At 40.4% G+C, this 22,526-nt stretch overlaps 4 protein-coding genes across 7 annotated transcripts; 2 read left to right on the top strand and 2 right to left on the bottom strand.

Annotated features, from left to right (window-relative positions):
* The first annotated feature begins 244 nt into the window (after positions 1–244).
* clpxb (caseinolytic mitochondrial matrix peptidase chaperone subunit Xb) lies at positions 245–9,479 on the top strand. Of its 2 annotated transcripts, XM_046393292.1 has the most exons (15): positions 247–529; positions 1,093–1,170; positions 1,773–1,933; positions 2,059–2,173; positions 2,970–3,124; positions 3,244–3,403; positions 4,122–4,163; positions 4,822–4,998; positions 5,126–5,290; positions 6,489–6,577; positions 6,695–6,859; positions 6,974–7,273; positions 7,740–7,832; positions 7,906–8,012; positions 8,142–9,479. In XM_046393292.1, the coding sequence occupies exons 2-15, from the start codon at positions 1,116–1,118 to the stop codon at positions 8,230–8,232; spliced, it is 1,875 nt and encodes a 624-aa protein (XP_046249248.1). In that variant the 5' UTR covers positions 247–529; positions 1,093–1,115; the 3' UTR covers positions 8,233–9,479. The 2 variants fall into 2 exon arrangements, with proteins under 2 accessions (XP_046249249.1, XP_046249248.1); XM_046393293.1 differs by lacking the exon at positions 4,122–4,163 and having other exon boundaries at positions 245–529.
* A 315-nt stretch (positions 9,480–9,794) lies between these two features.
* On the top strand, positions 9,795–13,663 carry LOC124061471 (ubiquitin-associated protein 1-like). The gene is made up of 6 exons (XM_046393299.1): positions 9,795–10,285; positions 10,367–10,517; positions 10,992–11,636; positions 11,734–11,904; positions 12,391–12,492; positions 12,603–13,663. Exons 2-6 carry the CDS (start codon positions 10,395–10,397, stop codon positions 12,735–12,737), a joined length of 1,176 nt encoding a protein of 391 aa, XP_046249255.1. The 5' UTR covers positions 9,795–10,285; positions 10,367–10,394; the 3' UTR covers positions 12,738–13,663.
* On the bottom strand, positions 13,528–19,061 carry LOC124061469 (protein regulator of cytokinesis 1-like). Of its 3 annotated transcripts, none has more exons than XM_046393295.1 (14): positions 18,877–19,061; positions 18,281–18,413; positions 18,039–18,161; positions 17,711–17,944; positions 17,463–17,633; positions 17,216–17,365; positions 16,952–17,099; positions 16,716–16,852; positions 16,515–16,610; positions 15,958–16,104; positions 15,743–15,853; positions 15,496–15,603; positions 14,710–14,883; positions 13,528–14,044 (listed from the first exon to the last, which is right to left on the bottom strand). In XM_046393295.1, exons 1-14 carry the CDS (start codon positions 18,885–18,887, stop codon positions 13,982–13,984), a joined length of 1,806 nt encoding a protein of 601 aa, XP_046249251.1. In that variant the 5' UTR covers positions 18,888–19,061; the 3' UTR covers positions 13,528–13,981. The 3 variants fall into 3 exon arrangements, with proteins under 3 accessions (XP_046249251.1, XP_046249252.1, XP_046249250.1); XM_046393296.1 differs by lacking the exon at positions 18,877–19,061 and adding an exon at positions 18,680–18,832 and having other exon boundaries at positions 14,777–14,883; XM_046393294.1 differs by lacking the exon at positions 18,877–19,061 and adding an exon at positions 18,680–18,832.
* An 858-nt stretch (positions 19,062–19,919) lies between these two features.
* spi1a (Spi-1 proto-oncogene a) lies at positions 19,920–22,152 on the bottom strand. The gene is made up of 5 exons (XM_046393304.1): positions 21,948–22,152; positions 21,430–21,523; positions 21,168–21,349; positions 20,642–20,807; positions 19,920–20,529 (listed from the first exon to the last, which is right to left on the bottom strand). Exons 1-5 carry the CDS (start codon positions 21,972–21,974, stop codon positions 20,219–20,221), a joined length of 780 nt encoding a protein of 259 aa, XP_046249260.1. The 5' UTR covers positions 21,975–22,152; the 3' UTR covers positions 19,920–20,218.
* Positions 22,153–22,526: the final 374 nt, after the last annotated feature.

Below are 22,526 nucleotides of genomic sequence, written 5' to 3' on the forward strand. Positions count from 1 at the left end.
AATTTTGCGATCTCGAATGGCCGTGACTTCGAGACAGTGTTGTAAATTTGCGAAGTTTCATAGTAGAATCTCACCAATCCCTTATCGATGCTGTTCATTACGAGTGTCATTTGAACGCACCAGCAGTCATTCCTGTAACGCCTCCTGGGCATTAGTAGATCTTAAAAGATATGGATGTCTCGAACGGCATAGACATGAGAGCAGCCGCCATATTGCTTACACCGTTTACACTGAATAAATCACTTTTGCTAGCTACTGTACCCACAGTGAAAGCTAGCTAGCTAGCGATTAACCCACCTAGTTCATAACAGCAAGCGTTAACGTTACATCACTTTCGGTGTCTTACCTGGGAAATAGCGGCCTAAAAGGAGCCAGCGCTTCCCACTTCATGCAATAACTATTAGGTGTACTGACATTAGTATGACACATTGATCAGTCAGGCTAAAACACGAGAGCGAAAGTTGCAGTGACTAAACAATTTTGTTTTATCGAAGCGGCTGTCAAGACGCGACTGATTTCATCGTGCCCAGTGAGTAAAACTAGCAGACTTGTTATATGTTGTCTCCCATGTCGCTGCTATAATGTTGCAATTAGCTAAGCTAAACATTTTGTTTCATGTTAACTTGCGCACCTGACTGTTAGCTACTTATTTATGTCCACACCACGGGCTCAAACCACTTAACTGTGCAGCATTGACTGTCCACCCAGGGCTATTTATCATTTCCACTGACAGAGGCTAGGTAGCTCTGGCTTGGGCCTAGCTTACGTAGCTAAGTTAACTGTTTATTTAACCTACATAGCTACATTGTTTGTTTTGCCATCGGTTACTAACGTAAGATAGCACGATTAGCTGATTAGCCACGATAGCCCAGTCAGTTGATACTTTTTTGGTGGTTAAAGTGATTTCTAAAGGAGTAAGCATAAGTGATGAACACCTTCATCAGCATATGACCTGTTTTGCTAAGTGCTAACAGTGACGTTGAAGTTATGAAATGTGTTACGCTAACTGGCCTCTCTTGTTTGCCACTGGCGTTAGCTGGTGGCTAATTTAACCATCCCCTCTTCCCGTATTGACGCTACGTTTATTTTCAGGGTTTTGACACAAAAGACGAGTTATGTCCTGTCCATGCACTTCGGCTGCCAGGTTGTTCTTTAACACTGCCCACAGAGGTAAGAAAGGGTTACACATTCTGCTATCTCGCCAAAGCTGCATGACATTGTGCTATTTGCTACAGCCCATGAAGTAAGGTCTCCAGCTAGCTCAGATCGCTGTTTATTATGAGAGTCGTGTTATTTCAGCAGTAGGTGGAAAGGTTACATCGCCCAACCTTTCACAGAGTTGCAAAGCTGTGACTTAGCTTTTACAGAAGGAACCCATGAAGTTAAACACATCACTGAAGACACAAAATAAGGTCATGTAGCAGTAGCTAAGCTAAGTTATCCTCTCCACTAGAATGTCAGAGAGCTTCGCCCTTGTAATGAAAACACACATAATGAAAAATACGGAACGCGAGAGCACATACAGAAAATATGAACTTTATGCACCTGAGTATGAACTGTTGTTAATCAGCTACTCATTTCAGCTCTAGTTACGTGACCAGTAGGAGCAGTTGTGAAATTATTATTATTTTGCAAATTCGTTTTATTATTATTAAGAGTAATATGTAGGCATAGGCAAGCAATATAGTTTAAAATAACACATGCATAGTCATTACTTTGAAATGTGTATCCCCATGTCATTATGAATCAAAACAAGTGTTGCTGTGTTACAGGATTGTCCTGCTCTCGGACCCATTTGTTTTCTGTGGGTCGTCAGGGGTCTCGGGAAACTCATTTATATCCATGGGTACGGGTGAGGTCATTTTCAGAGACCACAGTCTGCTATTCTTCTAAAGATGGGACCACAAAGGACAATGGAAGTGATGGTGTAAAGGTAATTTCTTAGAGGAAAAATCTCATTTATGGCTCTCATTCATGGCAGTATTACACACCACTTAGTGCATGGAAGAAACTTGTAGTAATGTAATTTAGTTTGCTGACGCAGTTGTGTTTACACAGAAAAACATCAGTGAGGGGAAGAGATTATCTGGCTCTGGAGGATCAGGCAAGGGGGGAAGCCAGCTGCGCTGCCCTAAATGTGGTGATCCCTGCACACATGTCGAGACCTTTGTTTGTGAGTATACTTTTTAACAGCCATTTACCAAGATTAGAATAGAATCAAGTTTATTGGCAGTATATATATTTTTACATAAACATACTGAATTTGACTACTGCATTTGACCCATCCTTAGTTGAACACACACATGCAACACCTGGCAAATTACATGCAGTGAAACACACACAGGAGCAGTGTTAAGTTTTATATATGGGGGGTTAAGTGCCTTGCTCAAGGGCACATCAGCCGGCTAATGAAGGGGGGAGCATTTTTTCGCATCCACCACACCCAAATTTTTCCTGCCCGTCCGTTGGGGGAATCGAACCGGTGACCCTCCGATCACAAGCCGCTTCTCCAACCTCTAGGCCACGGCTGCCCCCAGATTAATGATCTGATGTGCATTTTGGAAGCAAAGTGCAGGTAGAAACTTTAAATAAAGAGGAGCAGATGTAAAGGAATATGCCTTCAAAGTTTCTGGGTGAATACATGTCTCACAGATGTTTTGATGTTTTCAAACACAGCACCCTCTGGAGCTAACACAGGAAAGAGATAGCTGCATTGCAAAGGGAAATTTGCTAGAGTTAGGCAGCATGTGTACGATCCTGATCAGAGCTGTCAGGAAGTTTCCCTTAAGGTCAGAATGATTTTTGGCCATTTCTTCATTTGAGCACTGAGCAGCACCTTCTCACTAAACAGTTATTTTTGGTTTGAGTGTCAGTCAGCTTATAGATCTGAAACCTTGAAAACTGTTTCAAGGTTTCATTCAAACTGGTTGTGAATATTTTCAGTATTAAATGTATATGTTCTTTTCTAGCATCAACTCGATTTGTCAAATGTGAGAAATGCCATCATTTCTTTGTGGTTCTGTCTGAAACGGACTCTAAGAAGGGGCTAAACAAAGAGCCAGAATCTGCTGCGGAGGCAGTGAAACTGGCATTTGCACAAAAACCCCCACCTCCGCCTAAGAAGGTGAGAAATTGAAGTAGGAGTCAAAGCTGTCAGCGTATACTTTTAAATGAGTTTCATTGGAGTGTTACACATTCATACTTTTATACTGTTATGAAGTAGAAATTACTTTTTGTTTTCAGATATATGCTTACCTCGACAAGTATGTTGTTGGCCAGTCCTATGCAAAAAAGGTGTTAGCAGTTGCAGTGTACAATCACTACAAACGCATCTACAACAACATCCCTGCTGGAAGTCGACAGCAAGTTGAGGTGGAAAAACAGCCCTCTCTTACACCTCGTGGTCAGTATCGTTTGTCTTTCTAGATCTTACATTTTTCTGCTGCTTGTTGGTGTAGCTCCTCTCCTCTTTTGCTCTCTGTCTGTCTCTTATGTTTTAGATTCATTTTAATAGTACATAATGCACATTAATTAATTTGGTTGCTCCTGAGCTCTTGCATTAATCAATTCACTGTTACTTTTCTACATGTAAAACACACCATTATTGCAGTCTGATGTGAAAAATATCACAGTGCATAAGAACAAAAAGGCCTATATTCTATATCCTCTGTGTTTAGACAAAGCCTGTTTTGCTCAGTTATGGAATGCTGACCTTTGACCTAATTTTGGATGCCAGTGTTGTCTTTACTCAGTATTGAGCAGCGATGGGGAACGACATGTCCTGTTATTTAAAATCCAAATATTATGTCTTTGTATGAGCTATGATTCTTGGATGATCAAAGCTAAACTCGAAAGTTAAAGTATATTATATTTAATTCGGCTACTGATAAACATAGGAAATGCAAAGATTTAATCATTTGTTTGCAAGCAAGTGCAGATAAAAAAGATAAAAACTTGCATTTGTTCAAGTTTGTCACACTGAAGCAATCAAATCTGTATCATTTGGCATTTGTTCAATAATTACACATCTGTGTAAAGGTTTTTGCAGGACTGTATTGATATTGTCATAATGGTAATGATTAATGATAATATTGATCTGAGTACTTTCATCCTCCCTGTAGAGCTAGAGATGAGAAGACGAGAGGATGAGTACAGATTCACAAGTAAGTGAATGGTTCTCTTTAGTGTTACAAAAGGCTCATATAAAAATCACAACACTCACAGTCTTTATTTTCATGAGTTGCACAAATGCCAAAATGTACAGACCTTCCCCGTTCTGCCTTTTTCAGGTACATGTTTTTAGTAAGGTATTGTCATATGTAATCTTAAAAATGTACTGATAATCAATTAAAGCCCTTCTCTGCATTTCACTGACACCTGATGATGTAGTATAATATTATCAGGAAGTACAGCTGGTAAAGGCATTTTTATTTACAGATTTACCACATGTGCAAAAAAGTTACAGAAACCAAAGCAATAAAATGATGTTTGTTAATCTTTGACTGGCAGAAAGATGAGGTAGCCCAGTGACCTATATTCACATCTGTTCTGCTATTCTCGGTCCAGCTCTTATCAGTTAGTAACTTCACACTGGCACAGAGTAGGACATGCGTATTTTTAGTTTGTACATAGAAACTGTTGCTATCCACAGTGTGACATAAATACCATCAATGAATGGCTTGTTAAATTGTAAATAGAAACCGATACGCTGTAAATAGAAAGGCTTTGTGTTAAGTCTTTATATTGATTCATGAAACACAGATCCGGGAGAAGTTCTTGTCAGTCACAAAGCTAACCCTGTGGCTTTGCTTGTCGTTGCAGAGCTGCTGCAGATCGCAGGGATCAGTCCTCATGGGAATGCTTTGGGAGCGTCCATGCAGCAGCAGGCGAGCCAGCAGGCACCTCAGGAGAGGAGGGGCGGAGAGGTCCTGGACTCCACACACACTGACATTAAACTGGAGAAGAGCAACATCATCCTTCTAGGTCCAACTGGCTCAGGTTAGTGTTGTGTCAGCTCAGTAACACTGAGAACACTAATATTTAAATGGGCAAATATGCAGATCTTGTAAATATGAATATGTCTTGCCAAAATATATTTGAACACGATTACTCTAATTTTTCACAGGAAAAACATTGTTGGCACAGACACTGGCACGTTGTCTGGATGTTCCCTTTGCAATTTGTGATTGCACCACATTAACTCAAGCTGGATACGTGGGAGAAGACATCGAGTCAGTTATTGCCAAACTGCTGCAAGATGCCAACTACTCAGTGGACAAAGCACAGCAAGGTGAGCAGGAGGACTGCGTTTAACAACACTATAGTTTCCCATGTTAATTTTTTTTTTTTTTTTAAACCACAACAACAGTAAATTACACAAAATGTCCATTCTGTTCACTCATCACACCATATTTTCCCCATTAAGATGTTAACATTCAGTCAAAAATAGAAAAATCACACTCGAATTAAGTACTTTCCAGCTTTCGGTTATTTCTTACATTTGATGTGGGCATTTTGAAATCGGCTCATGCACACACACACACACACACACACACACACACACACACACACACACACACACACACACACACAGTACCACTACTAGTATTTTACTCTGTTTGAACATGACACAATGACAGCAAGGCCTGTTTCCAACCCTAACATGCAGTGTAGAACAGTAGGAAAATCTGTATGACAGCAGAAATGAGCTGACTGGTGATTAACAGCTTAAATAAAGAGAGGAAATGGAGGATGTTTCTGAAACCGTAGCTCTGTTATGTCAGCAATCACCTTTACGGCCCTGACTATATTGTGCTCTCTAATATATTCAATGATAATTTTGCCAACAGAAAAAAAATTCAAGATATAATATCAACTCTTTGAAAAGGTGCCATAATAATCTTGTCGAAAACATTTGGAAAACCTCTCACTGAGCCTTCACCCTTGAAAGGATTGAATCATGTTTATTTTTACATCAATTAATATGTTACTCGCCTACAACCTATTTAATTTGCACATCACGTTTCCCATCACCATTCCTGACATGGATGAAGAATGTGTTATTGGCGTGGATGTGCGAGCAGGAATAGGAAGGAAGCAGGAAGAAGTTAGAAAAACATGGGATGGCACTGAGATTAACCAAAGTAAACATCAGTGGAACTGTAACATCGGTGACTTACCACTGCCCTGTAAGCTAACTAACAAGTTAACGTTGTACAACGTCACCTCTAAACAGGAAAAAAAAAAAAAAAGTTGTGACTCTGTGTAAAATAGCCGTTATTTAACAGTGTTTTATGAAGTGTTCCAGAGTCCGTGTTGTAATATCTTTTATACAGTCATGTGTCTCGCAAAGTGGGGGACCTGGCATCAGAATTCGGAATAAGCATATATTTACAAAAGTCAATGAAGTTGATGAGGTAAACCATTAAGTATATTGCCTTGATTGCCTCTCAGACTGCCTTGGCCCTGACCTTGTATTTCATGTGCAGGTATTGTGTTCCTGGATGAGGTTGATAAGATTGGCAGTGTGCCTGGAATCCATCAGCTGAGAGATGTAGGAGGAGAGGGAGTCCAGCAGGTCAGTTACACTCAATAAAACTTTATTGTATTTATTTGGTACACATTAATATAACTGGATTTTCATGTTCTGTATTGGTTGACCTGGACTTGTGTTCTTACTTTTACTCTCTGTCAGGGGTTGCTTAAACTCTTGGAAGGTACAATTGTTAATGTCCCTGAGAAAAACTCCAGGAAACTGAGAGGAGAAACAGTTCAGGTAGACACAACAAACATTCTGTTTGTTGCATCTGGTGCCTTCAACGGACTTGACAGAATCATTAGCAGAAGAAAGAATGAAAAGGTAAATTCAACTCTGCTCATATGGATAGACTTTCAGCAGACATTCAGCGAGAAATTCCTGTTAATCATCATTCCTGCCTCTCTAACTTGATCCTCATGTTTGATGACTCTTCAGTATTTGGGTTTTGGAACTCCCTCCAACCTGGGGAAAGGGCGCCGTGCTGCGGCTGCTGCAGACTTGGCTAACACCAGCGGTGAGACGGACACGGTGGCAGAGATAGAAGAGAAGGACAGGCTGCTGAAACACGTCGAGGCCAGGGACCTGATTGAGTTTGGAATGATCCCAGAGTTTGTTGGCCGTCTGCCTGTGGTTGTTCCTCTGCACAGCCTCGATGAAGACACGCTAGTCCGAATCTTGACTGAACCACGCAATGCTGTGGTGCCCCAGTACCAGGCTCTGTTCAGCATGGACAAAGTAAGGGCTCTGCTTAATACTTAATACCTTACTTACTTAATATCAGCACCACAATGCAGTGCAGAGTTGTGTAGTAACCTGCGAGTGGACATTGCTGATGGATTACTTTGTAATGTGAGCTCTGTGTTTCTGCTGTTTACCTTGTCTGTGTTATGACAAAAGGTAAAATACTTGTTGCTGTAAGCTTTGTGGAGTTGTAATATCCTGTTTCACGGTATAATGAACTACTGAGAAGTGTTTTTGCTTCTGATAAGCCCTCAGGTTCTGGGATCTACTGTCCCTGCTGGATTGTAGTTTGTTTCTCACTTGTACCTGAAACAATATGCATCTGCAAAACAACACCTTTTTCTTCTATCAGATTTACAGAAAAAGAAATTGTTTGTGAGGAATTTGTCTATAGGTTTCTGCTTGTTTATACCTGAATAGCTGGGTATCCAGACTGAACTTGCAATGTGTTTTGTTTCAGTGTGACCTTAATGTGACTCAGGATGCCCTGAGGGCCATAGCCAGGATGGCTCTGGAGAGAAAAACTGGAGCTCGCGGGCTCAGATCCATCATGGTATGTGACGTTGCCAAAGATATCGAACTTATTACTTGATGCAACACAATAATTAAACTTTTTTTTTCAACAGGAAAAGCTCCTTCTGGAGCCCATGTTTGAGGTGCCACATTCTGACATCATAGTTGTCGAGCTGGACAAAGATGTTGTCCAAGGAAAAGCACAACCCAGATATATCAGGTCAGTGTCTCTCTGCTAGCAGCAACATGTGCGTCATGTTCGAGATCAGATTCCTTAAGCCCAGCACCCCGAGACTCCAATGTTGTGGTTGGTTTGAAACCTGAACTGGAGTTTCCATTTGAATTTCAGAGCTCCGGCCAAGGAGTCTACAGAGGAAGAATATGACTCAGGCATTGAGGAAGACAACTGGCCACGGCAGGCGGATGCTGCTAACAACTGAAACACATCACTCATTTCACCTACAGATCATCTTTGAGATCATTAGATTACTATGGACCTTTGGATACCAACTCTGGGTTTTATGATAGCCCCCTGACAAATAAGCTGTGGCCATTGTATCAAGGGTAATGAAGGCTGGTGGTTCTGACTAAGGAGTGGTTTCATCATGAACAAGTTCAGTGTTTGTAACAAGCTTTGGTCCCATGCATCAGATGTTAAGCCTCTAGCAGTGCACTGGCAGGGTGGACCTTTATAAAATATTTCAATCTCTGGGGATTGTTAACATTTTATCTATATAAAGATAATGCAATTTTATTCATGAGAGGATTTGTAGCTAGTTGATTTGTTGTTGTTTTTTTGTGGTGATGGGCTGTCATGGCAAGGGAGGCAAATGTTTTGGGATCATACTGTACACTTGAAAACGTGGGGTGCTGAGCAAGTGTAGATGTGACGTTACCATGTCAAGTAATGCCTTATATATCATAAGGGCATAATATTCCTTGAGCACATCAATATTTTGATGTTTTCTTCTTTACCACCATTGTAATAATGGTGTTCACAGTAAAATCGGGCTGTAAATGTTGAGCTGTGCTGCATTTGTATGCAGTTTGTATGACATGACCTCTAATAGGGAGAACACATTGTGACATGTAATGCACCAGCACACTAAACAGAGCAGATGAAGAATAATGGTGACCTTTTTAAACAACCAGAATGGTTATTTTTCAGTGTTTTGCTTCCTCCTTTAGCCCACTCATTAGGGAATGTATATGTGTTTACTTACAGACCTCTGCGACTGGATCAGAGGGCTGTCTCACAAAGCGGGATAAGCAGGTTAGCCACTAAGTGTTTCCGTTTTGGACTAACTTTCCTATTTCCTATTTACATGACTGAATCGCATTCTTAAACTTGACATTAAAGCTTTATTGTCCACGTTCATATCATTATCAAACAGATCGTCCCGTCACAGTTAGCTGGATGCTGCTCTAAACCCGCTTTGTGAGAACCCCCTCAGAACAGCGCAGGTGTCTTTACTTTTTTTTTTATTTTTTTGTGCGTACCCCAGCATTGCTAAAACTCACTTGACCTTTTGGTGACAAAACATTTTGTTATTAAAAGGTACCTCAGTACATGTTTGTAATCAAGCCTTCATCTAAAATGCTCTCAGACTGAACTGAACCGCGCTGCTGTACTGCTCAAAAAAATGCTGTTTGTGCTATGAAATAAAATTAAACTAGATCTGTTCTCCTTTTGCTTTAAGTTTCCTTTTCCTTTAGTGAAGGTTCAGAACTGTTTTCACCTTTCACTGTTTTCAGAGGTCTGTTACAGAACCTGTAAACCCGACACCCAAAGTTTGTGAATCTTAAACTTATTGTGATTGTTTAAAATATATAAATAAAATGTATATCTCTGTACAGAATTTAAATTGTTCTTTGCTTTTAAGCCTGTTGGCAGACCGGCATGTACCCTGAAGTCAGTAAAGATGACATTCCCGGACACAACATAACAAATCAGCTAATGAAGATATCACAATGTTCTTCCACACTGATGCACTGCCGCCTTTATCTAATCTGCTAATCTCCGGAAAGTATCGTGCTGTTCTGTTTCCAGATACCTCAGCATTTCCCTGATCCCCCCCGACAAACCCATACTGAAAGTCACATGGTCTGAAAGGTGGCTTTGAGTAATGGATGAAAAAGCAAGAAAGACTGAGGAAAAATGTTAATATATCTGACACTGTCAATGTATTAATAGTAAAACAAAATAATTACAAATATATCAATTATTAGTGCTTTTCTTTATTTCAGTAATATTCTGGTATATGTGTTTATGTATATATGTATGTATATATATATATATTCAATTGTTTGTAGTGTGCCTCTCAGGTGGGATTACAACAGGGGTATCACTGGTAAACAACTCAGATGATGTCAGAGGCTTAGTGATGAAGAGGTTTATCACGTACGATGGTGTCTGCGTGTTTATCCTCCACTCCAAACGCTCGTCGAGGCTTCAGGGTAAGCCGTGAACATCAGAGTGAGCGGCTGACAAAGGTGAGTACTGATCGAATTGCAATGAACGTTTGAAAGTTTGAACTTCCAGCTGAGAGGTTGTATCTGATTCTTCTGATGCAGGCTATTTGTTGGTGCTTCTTTGGTGAAAATGAACACTCTGGAGGATGTCCCGTTTCAGACCCTGCTGGGTCCGCTGGAGGAGGAAGTGCGGCCCGTGACAGCTCCAGCCATCACTGTAGCAGACTACCATGAGATACTACGAGACACTGAGGTCAGTTGTGAAGTCAAGCTGAATGTGTTTCTGAGATCGGTTCATTAGCTGTGATCTATTTGACTCGATGGGTTTTTTTTAGAATTTTCCAGGTTCTCCCTTGAGACGTACAATTTATTCTCGTATTTGTTGGAAAAATGCTAATTTCAAAAAACTCTTTCCAATACAGTTCCAGTTTGAGTCAACTGTTGTCACACAATTACATTAGATTTGTGATGGTCCAGGCAAAACAATAACAATATGTATATTAAGTGTGTATTATTATTGATTTTACCCTCACAGCTGAACTGAACTTTTGATTAAAGGCAATATATTGGCATGTGGCTGCTTCAGTTTCAGGGTCCTGGTGTTGTGGACGTTGGCTCACTGTCCTGACCTACTGAGACACTTGAATGTATCACACCCTGTGCTTTTCCTACTGTGACAGTCAAAATATCTGCTATTGAAAACCTTTTTTGCTGGTTTTTCCTGCAGTATGGATTCAACCTGGAGAAAGTGATTTTATCAGGGCAGCAGCCAGTCCGTCAGACCCCATCCTGCCCCCCCTACTGGCTGATGTTCAGCAGCCCTCAGGAGAGTCGCAGGGCCAGCCGCAGGAGCAGCGACATGTGGGCCCCGAGCCCGCGGCCCCGTAGTCACAGCCTGAACTCTGCGGACACTCGTTGGCTGCACCATCGCACTGTCAAGTTCCTCTTATCTGACTCGGAAGATGAAGACGGTTACAACGAGGACAACGAAGAGGAAGATGCACCTCGTCCCATCAAGAGCAGAGAGCAGCCCCGGAGCACCGCACCCAAAAACCCAATCTCCAGAGTCAAAGACATGCACCTTGGTTCTTCCACGCACCAATATAAGCCTGGCTCCCCTCGGACCCTCAGACGGTCTTTACCTTCTCTCCCAGACTGCAGACCACCTCTGCGAGCACTGGAGCAGCACCGGCCACAGCAGGCCAGCCCCCTCCTCTTAGGAAAAAAGAGCGGCAAAAAGAGGCAGCGTTCACTGGGCTTCATGAGCAGAAAGTTATCCCAAAACACACCACCTGCTGGTCTCTCTCCTTGCAGGGTCCAGAAACAGCGACCCTCCTCTGCAGGGCCCGTGGTCAAAAACAGCAGACATAAGGTTCTGGGGTTTTTTTCCCCTCTCTGTGTCCAGACACTCTCTCTTTTCTACTTACTATTTTTTTTCTTATGGCACTATTTTTGTCTGTTGTCAACAGGCTATGAGGACAGGTGGCGCTTGTGGGGTTTTCTTTGATTCAGCAGCAGAGTTGTTGTCGGCACTCAGCCAGGAAGAGAGGGAACTACTTGAAACCGTGACAGAGAGGGGATACCCTTTACGCACAGCCATTCTAGCCCTGCAGAAGACCGGCTACCGCAGCCCAGAGAAGGTGGGTACCCCTATGGATTCCTCAGTCAGTGCATTTTTTTATAAGTCCTGATAATGTATAAATAAAACACTCTTGAGCTGTCTTCATTAATTATAGGCTTGACAGCAAGTTGAACACTTCAAATGAAAACTCACCAACTACAATAAGCCACCAAACTTCCATTTAAAATTATTGTAACTGATAAATGCTTTAACTCAAATAGTCGCTTCCTGATCACTAACTAAAAAGACAAAGCAAGTCCGCAGAGGAAGTACACCAACAAAATGGATCCTCATTCACACCCGCTGTCTTATTTATGCACTCGCAACATCGTAAAGGTGAACTTATCAGCACCGATATTCAACTAGAATTAATTAAAAGCCCTATCAACACGTTTTAGTGGAATGGAGACACTTCTTCAACTTGAAATCTAACTTGTACTTTGTAAAGACCCAACGTGTCATTCTCGTAATTAGTTTTAATGTGATCTCTCTGTGTTATCGACAGATCTTAAAATACCTGATGGCCAGCGACCGTCTGTGTGAGCTCGGTTATGATGAAGCACAGGTGGAGGAAGCCCTGGAGATGTTTCAGAACTGTGAGAGCAAGGTGATTATCAATCGTCGTTTTTTTCAAAGATAAAATTAAAAAGATATCACAGCTATACCTAATCATAAGTTAATGTGTATTATTATTACTCACATTAAATCCTATTTCAGGCTGCTGAGTTCCTGCGCCTTCTGACTCAGTTTAATGAGATGGGCTTCCAGCAAAGTGCAATCAAAGAAGTGCTGCTTGTTCACGAAAATCACCGTGAGAGGGCTCTTGAAGAACTCATGACACGCATGGCTTAAAATATTTCGCCCATTTCTAGTCTGCGTGGAGATTATTCTCATGTCAGTATGTGAAATGGACTGAAGACACAGTAACTTAACCAGGGTTTCTGCCAGTTTCAACAGGTTAAATTTAGGATATTTTTTTAAGACCATTACGACTGATTTCACATCCCTATTAGCAAAAAGTATGGAGGACATAAAAGAAAATCAGCATGGACTTGGTGGTGGCTTTTGCAGCAGGTAGATGCTTTTCTGACTTTCCCCTACATGCTCTGTTCGGTGACCTTACATTTACCCACGTTAGATGAAAGTATCATTAAAGCTGAGTTTGTATTTTTCTTAGAGTTTCTAATTAATTTTGCATTTGTAGAAAATCTCTTCACATCCCAACACCATTTAGTAAATCTGACAATGAAATGCTGACAAAGCCCTGTGGCTGCTGCAGGCCTGTAAACAAGCCCATCCAATTACTTCATTTGGCCCAAGTAGAATGATTGGACGACATTTGTGGTGAAGCAGGTTGTTATAATGGAGCGCTAATGAGTTAAAGTAATATTAACTGAATAATCCAACAATTTTTAGAACCTGTCAAAATGTAATTACAGCATTTTAAGACCTCAAGTTCAAATTATTGGACATCAGAGTTTTTAAGGACCTGCTGAAACCATATTAACAGATACTGCTGTCTGACTTTGACTCAGCAACCGAAACCTGTGCAACTCAAATCACAGGAGCTAGAATAAAAACATTCAGGTGTTACTAAAAAGGACACAAGATAATAAATAGGTACACTTAGCTAGGGTGAACGTTTTTTTTTTTTTAAACGTTTATTTACAGCTCGATTTCGTAAAAAGCACTCAAAATATTCTGATTCTGGAGATCAAATTTAGCTGTCATTCCAGCTGGGGGGAAAAAAATTATGGTGCACTAGTTAACTGGTACAATACTAAAACAATGTAGTGCTCTAGATATGGTTAAAAAAAGCTTTAAAAAGCTGAAACCCCAAAAGAAAAATGTCATAATAAAAGCCACAACAGCCTTGGTACAAATGTCATCACAAAACACACAGCAGAGGAAACTCCTCAAGTGGTAAATCAGAAATGAAGTCTTAGGAAAACAGCACTGATGGAAACACATTAAAATATTTACATGTTTTACAGGAAGTTTACATTAATACTCCCTTCTTGTCCACGATATCAAACCTACACCAAACTACTGCTGAGCTGGATGATGTCCAGTGCTGGAGCAGCTGCTTTGACTCATCACTGATGACTGACGGTGGAGTTCAGCTGTCCTGACTTAACATTCGCCTCCGACAGGTTTCTCTGCAGAGAAAAGTCAAAATCAGCCGTCACTGTGTTTGTTCATATTTAATGTGTCAAAAGTTAAAGTCAAATGATTGAATATAAATGTTTACATGTTTGCATTCACACAGTGTTGGCACAAGTCATTGAGTCTCAATTGTTCTGACTCTATATATCAGGATTCACAGTAGAATATTAGAAGTTTTTCACTATTTTCTCATGAACTACTGCATTAGCTTAAATAAAGAGAATCTATTGTGTGTTTTGATTGTGTGTGTATTGTTTACTATTATGTAAATTTGGATGAAGATAATTAATTTCTTAAAATGCATTTTTAATTGTCAGAAATTCTGTTGCTCAGTTTGACAATTACCTAAACTCTCACTGTTCAGCCAATTAAGTTGTTTTTTTTTTTAAAAAAAAAAAATCGTGTTTTGTCCACATGCTAGCAAACCTTTTTGTCATTTTACTGGATGTTTTTGTTTCAAAACTACATGACCTGTGAATTTTGTCCACATAATAGAAAAACATATTGGATCGCAAAAAGACATTTTGAAAAGCAAAAATTTACTACTTACTTAAATTTACTAAACGTAATTTTAAATTGTGTTTTATCCTCAATTCACATTGTATTTTTGTGAATTTTTGCATAGCTGGGGACTAAACAGATGTAAAACCGCATTTACCGCAAATTCCGAATAGGAGCCAGCAATAGAGTTAATGGTGAAGGTGTGATCTTGAGTATCCTGAGACCTTAGTGTGGCACTTGGAGTATTTCTGCTAAGATGGGAGATGTTTTCCTTGTTTCGGTCTAATGCACGGGGAGTCCTTCCGTGTCCAGTGTTTCGTAGGCCAAGACCCTACAACAAAATCAATCATAATGTGTTTTTTGGCCATCTCATGTAAGACTACAATGAATGGGGGAAAAAAAAAATCCCAAAGAAAACAAACAACAAAAAAATCCCACTTGTACATTGTAAGAAAAATGAAAAAGATCTATAGCACCAGTCCTTCAAAGCTCCCACAAAGTATCAGAAGAACAGCATTTTGATAATTGTCCAAAGATATCAGATATCATCATCTGCAAGTTGTCAGCTTGATGATGAAATTTACATTTAAGAATCACCTCAAACACATGGGTTAAAACACCTGACTTACTGCATATTTTCTGTCTTATTCTGGTTAAGATATTTGAGCTCAGTGCTTACTTTCTCCACAACCCTCAACAATTGTCAAGACACACAGTATTCTAATTTGTCATCAATTTGCAGCCATGACAAGTCATCCATATACAACTTAAACAAAAACAGAAAACACTGTAACATGCCTCACCACATTACCATTAAAAAATGGATTGACAAGATAGTCAGAAACGCAGCTAACCAATCTAACCCTCAAGGTCTGACAGGCTGTCAAAAACATAATGTAAACTCGGTCAGTGAGATGAATCACAAAGATGGCAGTGATCGTACCTTGCTGGCAGACAGAGGTGGTTTCTGGATGGAGGACTGGCACAAGGTTCCACTGAGGCCTGAACTAAGGAAGCTGGTGGGAGTGGAGATGGTCGAGGTGGCATTGAACTGGGTGGGCAGAGGAAGAAGTGTGGTTCAACTCAGATTTTTAACTCACCCAGTCTTCACTCAGGTACAGTCAGTCAGTGTCACCGCACAAGCAACAATCACATAGAATAAATCAAATAAAAGAGCTGCACCTCCTTACCTTTTTTACTTTTCCAGGAGTGGGAGTTCCTGCTATGCGCCTTTTAGATGGTGTTCTCTTCACAGTTCCATATAACATGTCCTCCTGCGTCTGTTTAGTTTTCTTCAGTTGCTATTTCAAACCACAACAAAAAAAAGTCTAGTTGTACGGGCAGCACTTTTGTGACAGGAAAATTTAAGAACTTGTGCAGTTTTTAAACTGTAAGAATAACACACCCTTTCCAGTTTCTCTTTCTCCTTCTCAGTGTGGTGATTATCCCACTGGTGCTGCACATACTCAAGAAATTTCTGTCCGTTGACCAGGAATTCCTTGCCATGCTGCTGCTCCCAAACATCAATTTGGGCCTTCAGGCTCTTTTCCAGCTGCAACAAACAGGAAACACCAACTTTTCTTTGTTGCCATGTTATCAGATTTAGGCATCGACAGCTGACTCTCAGTCTACATTACATAATGGTCCAATCCCTAAAATGCTCTTTCAATGCAAAATCTGGGACACGACAATCAATTGCACATGAAGTTCAGGCCGAAATAATTAATGTTAAATTTCCCCATCTGTTGGCCAAACCCGGTAATGCACTACCTGACACTCGTGGTTAGCTTGACACGAGTGTCAGTTAGTGCATTACATTTGTTTTATTGTCATTAATTAAGTTGACCATTTATTTCCTCAATTTTTTTGCTTTCAGAAGCAGAAAACCACTTGAATAGCTTTTTTGTATTTAACAAACAACACAATAAAATAAATAAAGATCACTTTAAATCATTTCCTCACCTTAGGCAAACTTTTCTGCAGGTCAGCTCTCTGCTTCTCTTCTTTCAGAAGGTTCCCACCTCTGTTGTTGAACCTTGAAGGGTCATTAGCCTTTTTCTGAAACAGAAAGTATAAGTATATACATCCACACACGTTCCAACGACAGCAGAAGTTTGTTTTAAATACTTCCCCAATAATTTATGAAGTTACAGAAGAACTTACGTCAAGTTCCAAGTACACGGTCCAGTTCTCCTGCCACTTTGTGACCCCCTCAAAGAGTTCTCTGTGGTCCTCATAATACTTCTCCAGAGTCTTGACCTCAGCCTCATGCTGATTGAGAAGCTCTTCAGTGAAATCATCTGTGGAAAGACAACATGCACTGAGACCCACACTTCCTTCATAATTATCAACCACATATACTCAGTGTAAGGGATTTGTTACTGTACAATATTGTTTACCAGCATAATATGGAACAAAAGCCTGTCGCTGCTCTTGGCTGTAAAAGCATTTTTCCCAGAAAAGGGCCATCTCTGTTCTGATGGCCTCAATGACACTTTTCATGCTGTGCATTTTCAGGACTTCTAGACGCTGGACCTCAGCCTGGAGCTGGAAAGACAGAATGCACACACTTTAAACTTTCCATGAAGATGTTAGAAGTACTTGGGAAAATAACACACTACCACAGTGTCTCAAATCATTTACAATTCATGTAAAGGACTTACTGCCTCAATGTTTCTCTTCTTCGACATGACCATATGCTCAGAGAGGGCTTCCCTCTCCTCTTGGGGAATCTGAAGTCTTTCCCACAGTCCCTGGATCTTCGAACGGAAAGCTGAACAACAGACCTCATTCTCTGCTTTGCGTGTTTGTAACTGCATAGAGGAATAAAAATTATAAATCCATTATGGTGTAATACATGTCACTTCAGATTGACTAACACATATCAAGATGTACAGATCACAAATTCACCTGACTGAGAAGTAGTTTAAGAGCATTAATGTTGTCATCCGACAGACAAAATGCTTCTTCATCCTCACACATCACATCCATCTCAAAACTGGTCTCTGGTTGCTGCTCCAGGTCATCCATGCATGCGATGATCTCCTTTTTGATGCTCACAAATTCATCATGGCGGCGCCCCTGGAAAGACAATACAGGTTATGACCACAATAAAAAAAAAAAAAACATGCAAGTAATTAAGAAAAGCAGTAACACACCTTCTCTTTGGTCAGCTCATCCAGGTAGGCATGATATGTCTTCAGTTGCTGCAGTGATGGGATGGAGTCCTGGTCAATGCAAAAGGGGGTGGTGCACATAATACCACAGAGCTCACGGTCTTTGGCAATGAGCCCCTTAAGCTCTTCCATTCTCTGTTTCTTGTGCTCCTTCATCACCTCTAGACGTGTGCGACTATTCTTCTCCATCTGCAGCATGGTGCAACCATCCTCCTCCTTCACGGAAATCAATAAAGTTAGTCCAAACGAGTTAGCAGTTTTCCCAGACAGGTTTAAGAAATCAACTGCAAATTCCCAAAAGAGACTGTACCTCAAAGGGGGGCAGCTGAAGTTCACTGTACAAAATGCTGAGTTCCTTAAGACATGACTCTATGCTTTTCAGTAATCTCTTCTTGAGCTCCTCCTCTTCGGCAATCATTAGGTCCAACAAACCCTGTGGGACAACGAAACAAAAGACTTAGACTTCACTTTATGTCTAAAAATATGAGTTTGTTAACTCTGCAAGGTCAAAAAAAAATCCCCAACTTTAATTTAAACTGATCTGGGACTCACTTTAATGTGCTTGTGAACCTCGTTGGTTCTCTGAAGGCGCTGCTCCTCTGGAATCCCAATTTCTTCCCAAATATCCTGCAACCTCACCAATGCTCTGTTGAGGTAGGCAACAGACTCTGCTGCGTGGACTTCACTGGAAAGAACAGCAAAGTGTGGGTCAGTTTTCTGCTCTTTAGGCTACACACCTGATACAAGTCAGGCGGGTCCTCTATTAAAACTATAGCTCGAGTCATTTAAAATCAGTTAGCAGGGAGCTAACGTTTCAGTCCTTTCATCCACTGACATAGCTAACGTTAGCTATAGCATCCCGACGGTGTATTGTAGCGTTAGCTGTAACGTCAAATAATACCAGCTCACCGGGAGCATGAGCGACATGGGATTAACACAGAACATAATTACCGTTCAGAATTACTCATTGCAGCATACACAGACAGCTACTCCGTCCCAACGTGACACACGATGTGAGCGTCAGCTCACACTAAAGCTAGCTTTATCTAAAATCAGTAAGCCAATCAGGAAGTAAACTTGCTAACAGAATATACCATTGTTATCATAAACAGTTCATGCTCTAATTGATAAAAATGTAAGTTACCAACCTCACTCTCATGTTGCCACCGCAGACAGCTAAAATTTATTTGAAACAAATTTTCTTAACGCAAAAGCGGTCTTAACCTATTAACTAACAACTAGGGTTATCGGGCTGTCCGTTCGTTTGTCGACTCATCGGCGTTTGAAATTTGCACCGAAACAACATCTGGGATTTGATTGGCCGCTTCTAGTGACGTCAGCGGAAGCTATTATAGGGGTGGTACTTAATTCGTCGTCCGTTGGGAAAATTTTTGGTTGCAAATCTCCCGAAAGTAACGTTATGATTAATATCTGTTTGCTGACATGTTGTAAAAGTATAGTAAACAATCCATCACAGGCATCAGTTACGATATCATTTGTTCGCTCTCTGTTTTGTGAGGTAATTAATTAAATAAAATTCATATCACATAGCGCGAAATCATAAGGAAGTGCCTGGCTGTACTGTTATGCTATGCACTATTGTTTCACGTTATTTCTCAACAAATATTTCTTATAATTAGTGTTAGCAATGACTGATGCCAATTGGAGCTGACCAGAGTGAACAACCAGAGTGAAACTTTCTGTCCGGCTGGAAACATCTATCAAACCGGAACAACTCTGCTTCGATATAAGATAATTCTAGGTTAGCGCGGCAGTTATAAAGCAGTTGTAGATGTGGACGCATAAACGTCGTCACATCAGAACAGACAGTCACTTTCGATCTGTCTGTTTTCTATTTATGATTCTTTATTTCGGTCGAGGTTGTTTTTCCCCCCTTCTACTATGTTTATTGTCATGCAGCATCACACCAAGGCAAACTTCTCATGTGTGAAAACTCCTACTTTCTTTTTGCAGGACTACTGTTGGTCTCAGGCCATAACTCCTGTTTGTGTTTCCCTTCACAGTTGCTTTCCATTTCTCCAATTGAAAAAAGTCTTAAAATCAATGAGATATTAATTTGCAGCCATTTAGTCTTAAGTTCAGTATTAAATTAGAGATAGACTACGCTGTGCTCTAAAACAGAATGTGTTTTGTGCTTGTTTAAGGGTTGATTCAGTGCATTTGACCAAAACAATAGAAAATAAAATTTATTTGCAGACATTCATGACAAACAAACGCTTGAATTTTTGTATTTTTTTAACATGTCTCGGATTTTTGATCATTCTTTAATCCTAGTACACAGACACAGATATGCAAACTCTTTTTTTAAGTCTGAAATGAAGTTTATATAGAAGCAAATGCTTTAGAGGATGTACATCACAAATAAATAGGTGAGAAAACTTGGTGGAAAGTGAAATTGCAAACAGGTAAAACACAGTCTTGGCTAGTTTAGGGATTTGAGCGTAATAAAAGACAGCCTTTGTTCCTTCATCAGTGAGGATACTGACGTAAGTAGAGGCTCCTCAGCACGGTCTCACTGAACTGGTAGGTTAGTTTCTTCTTGACCTTTCTGATCTCTCCAGTTTTACCATAGTTCCTCAGAGCTCGAGCCATCTTTTGATAGGTCATTTTTTTGCGGTTTCCTTTTTGAATTCCCCAGTGGCTGGCCAGAACTTCTTTGTGTTTTGTGGAGAACTGGAAGATGCCCTTGTCCTGGTCCACCCACCAGATACTGTCACTCATGTCACCATTTCTTAGCAAGTCCAGAAGGAACTGGTACAAGCGGATTTTCTTCTTATTGGCTGAATCGGAAAATATGAGACACGTTCAAGAGATTTTATCAGGTATCAATCAGTTTCTCGAGGCTTTTGGTACCTTTGAGGTCTGTGGAAAACTTGCACTGAAGGTACTCACTAGTGTCTTTCCTAAAGGAGGAGTGGTTGTGGTCTTCAAAGTCATCCTCCCCATCTGATACCTGAAGCAGGGGACTCGTTCCTCTTTGTTCCTCTTCAGAGTAGTATTGTCCAGGCGAGGCAGAGGGTTGGTACTGGTAGCACTGGGATGAGGTGTAATATGGGATCTTTAGGAGAAATTAAAAGCATGCCACAGTTTAGGTTTACAAAAGGAGTGACAGAGCTCTGTTGTTTTTTGTTACTCACTGCTTGACATTTTCATTTAAACACTGTCATTGTCCTAAAAGAGGAAGTAACTCCACCAAAATAGAATTCAATGATCAGCAAGACTGTGTGGTGTAGATGACATTTCAGCAAAAATATCTTTGACTGTCCAAATCATGCATGGCACTGCGCTGTGATAAAACCAATTTTTCTCTTTATTTCAGATGATCAGAATCCATGAAATCTTCTTTAGAGTAGTTCCTGAAAATAGATTATGTTGTTATTATGGGCGCTAGTACATTCATTTCTACTCAAGAGTTTACTTGTGGTGACACAGCGAGAGCGCCGAGTGCTGGGTCCAGCTGAAGCGCCAGAGGTTCGCTGCTGTAGCGGTAGGGTATCAGCTGTTGAGGAGACACAGACTGGAGCTCTGTGAGGTGATTCACTGGTGAATTATCAAAGTCTGTTGGCTGGATGCGCTCAGAGTGGAAGGGCCATCTGTGGTCTGAAAAGTGACAGAGGGTAAGGCACACACTTGTGTAGTGATCCTATCCTATTTTTAACGGTTAAATCCAGTCCTCCCACCTTCATAAATCTCTCCCACATTAGGGAGGTAGGGGTACAGCTCTGCGGGTGGTCGATAATCCTCATGTTCATTAGGAACGATTTCCTCTGAGGCCTTATGTGGGGGGAAAATTAGATTTTGTCATAAAGAAAGTAAAAGCTGGAGTCCATTTGTCAAATATGATCATTAGGTGTTATACAAGAGTTAGTTTTATCTATTTATTTCACTTTATTTTTACTGGTTTTAACAGGACACAATGAGTGGGAAAGGAATAAAGTACCAGAACAGACCAGCTTATACATATGTCCTCAGTGAGCACAAACAAAACCCAGAAACACAAGTTTTCTCAGATATGCATCTTAATCAATAAATGAAATTCTAAGTCCCACCTTGGTCACTAGAAAACCGTTTTTAGAAACACAAAGAACAGACAGCATAACAAACACAAAATCATCCTCTCAACATAACAAACTCTGATCATAAACTAGTCCCCTCATCTGTCCTGTCAAAGTTGAGAGAATAAAGCAGAAACACTTACAGATGATATGACATATCCGTCCATCATGTAAACAAGGCAGCATGAGAATCTTGCTTCTGAAAGCTTGTGACGAATTTTAACTTTATCTTATTGCTTCACAGAAAAACACGCAACGTCGCCGAGCACTGACTTCACCAGACAAATGGGAAGTGAGAAATAAGCTGAACCCTCTGCAGTCTGCGTTCATAACATACAATTGTCAGACTCAAGTGATCAGCTAGTTCCTGATGATGGCTGAGTGTAATGTACAGTATGGGCCAATCGTATCTGCATGCATTTTACTGAATATTTGAGAGACATAATTGAACATTAATTCAGGCTAATTCATTTTTTTCTGAGGGTAGACTATAAGCAATTACATTATATCTATAACTAGTCAAAATATTTTTTATTATGGAACAGAGGAAAAGTAGAAAACAGCAACAGGAACCGTGTTGTTCAAGAGTTCTTTTCCCTAAACCGTCCACTTTTTAAAAAATCAGGATCCATTTTGGTTGATTTAGAGGCCTTTATAAACCATCTTAATTGTGCAAAAAGTCACCCTGGGTTATCAGACATGTTCACTGTTGTGTTGTTTCA

The sequence above is a fragment of the Scatophagus argus genome, chromosome 7 (genome assembly GCF_020382885.2).
Source record: "Scatophagus argus isolate fScaArg1 chromosome 7, fScaArg1.pri, whole genome shotgun sequence".
Lineage (NCBI taxonomy): Eukaryota > Metazoa > Chordata > Actinopteri > Scatophagidae > Scatophagus > Scatophagus argus.

Coding starts and splice junctions, on each gene's coding strand:
- LOC124061471 (XM_046393299.1), top strand. CDS start 10,395: ATGAACACTCTGGAGGATGTCCCGTTTCAGACCCTGCTGGGTCCGCTG. Junction 10,518..10,991: donor AGATACTACGAGACACTGAG/GTCAGTTGTGAA, acceptor TTTTTCCTGCAG/TATGGATTCAACCTGGAGAA. Junction 11,637..11,733: donor TCAAAAACAGCAGACATAAG/GTTCTGGGGTTT, acceptor TGTTGTCAACAG/GCTATGAGGACAGGTGGCGC.
- LOC124061469 (XM_046393294.1), bottom strand. Junction 17,100..17,215: donor AGAAGAGAAACATTGAGGCA/GTAAGTCCTTTA, acceptor CTGTCTTTCCAG/CTCCAGGCTGAGGTCCAGCG. Junction 14,045..14,709: donor GCTCCTATTCGGAATTTGCG/GTAAATGCGGTT, acceptor TTTTCTCTGCAG/AGAAACCTGTCGGAGGCGAA.
- clpxb (XM_046393292.1), top strand. CDS start 1,116: ATGTCCTGTCCATGCACTTCGGCTGCCAGGTTGTTCTTTAACACTGCC. Junction 3,125..3,243: donor CCCCACCTCCGCCTAAGAAG/GTGAGAAATTGA, acceptor TTTTGTTTTCAG/ATATATGCTTACCTCGACAA. Junction 4,164..4,821: donor GGATGAGTACAGATTCACAA/GTAAGTGAATGG, acceptor TTGTCGTTGCAG/AGCTGCTGCAGATCGCAGGG.
- spi1a (XM_046393304.1), bottom strand. CDS start 21,974: ATGATGGACGGATATGTCATATCATCT. Junction 21,350..21,429: donor TGTGGGAGAGATTTATGAAG/GTGGGAGGACTG, acceptor GTCACTTTTCAG/ACCACAGATGGCCCTTCCAC. Junction 20,808..21,167: donor CTCTCGCTGTGTCACCACAA/GTAAACTCTTGA, acceptor TTTCTCCTAAAG/ATCCCATATTACACCTCATC.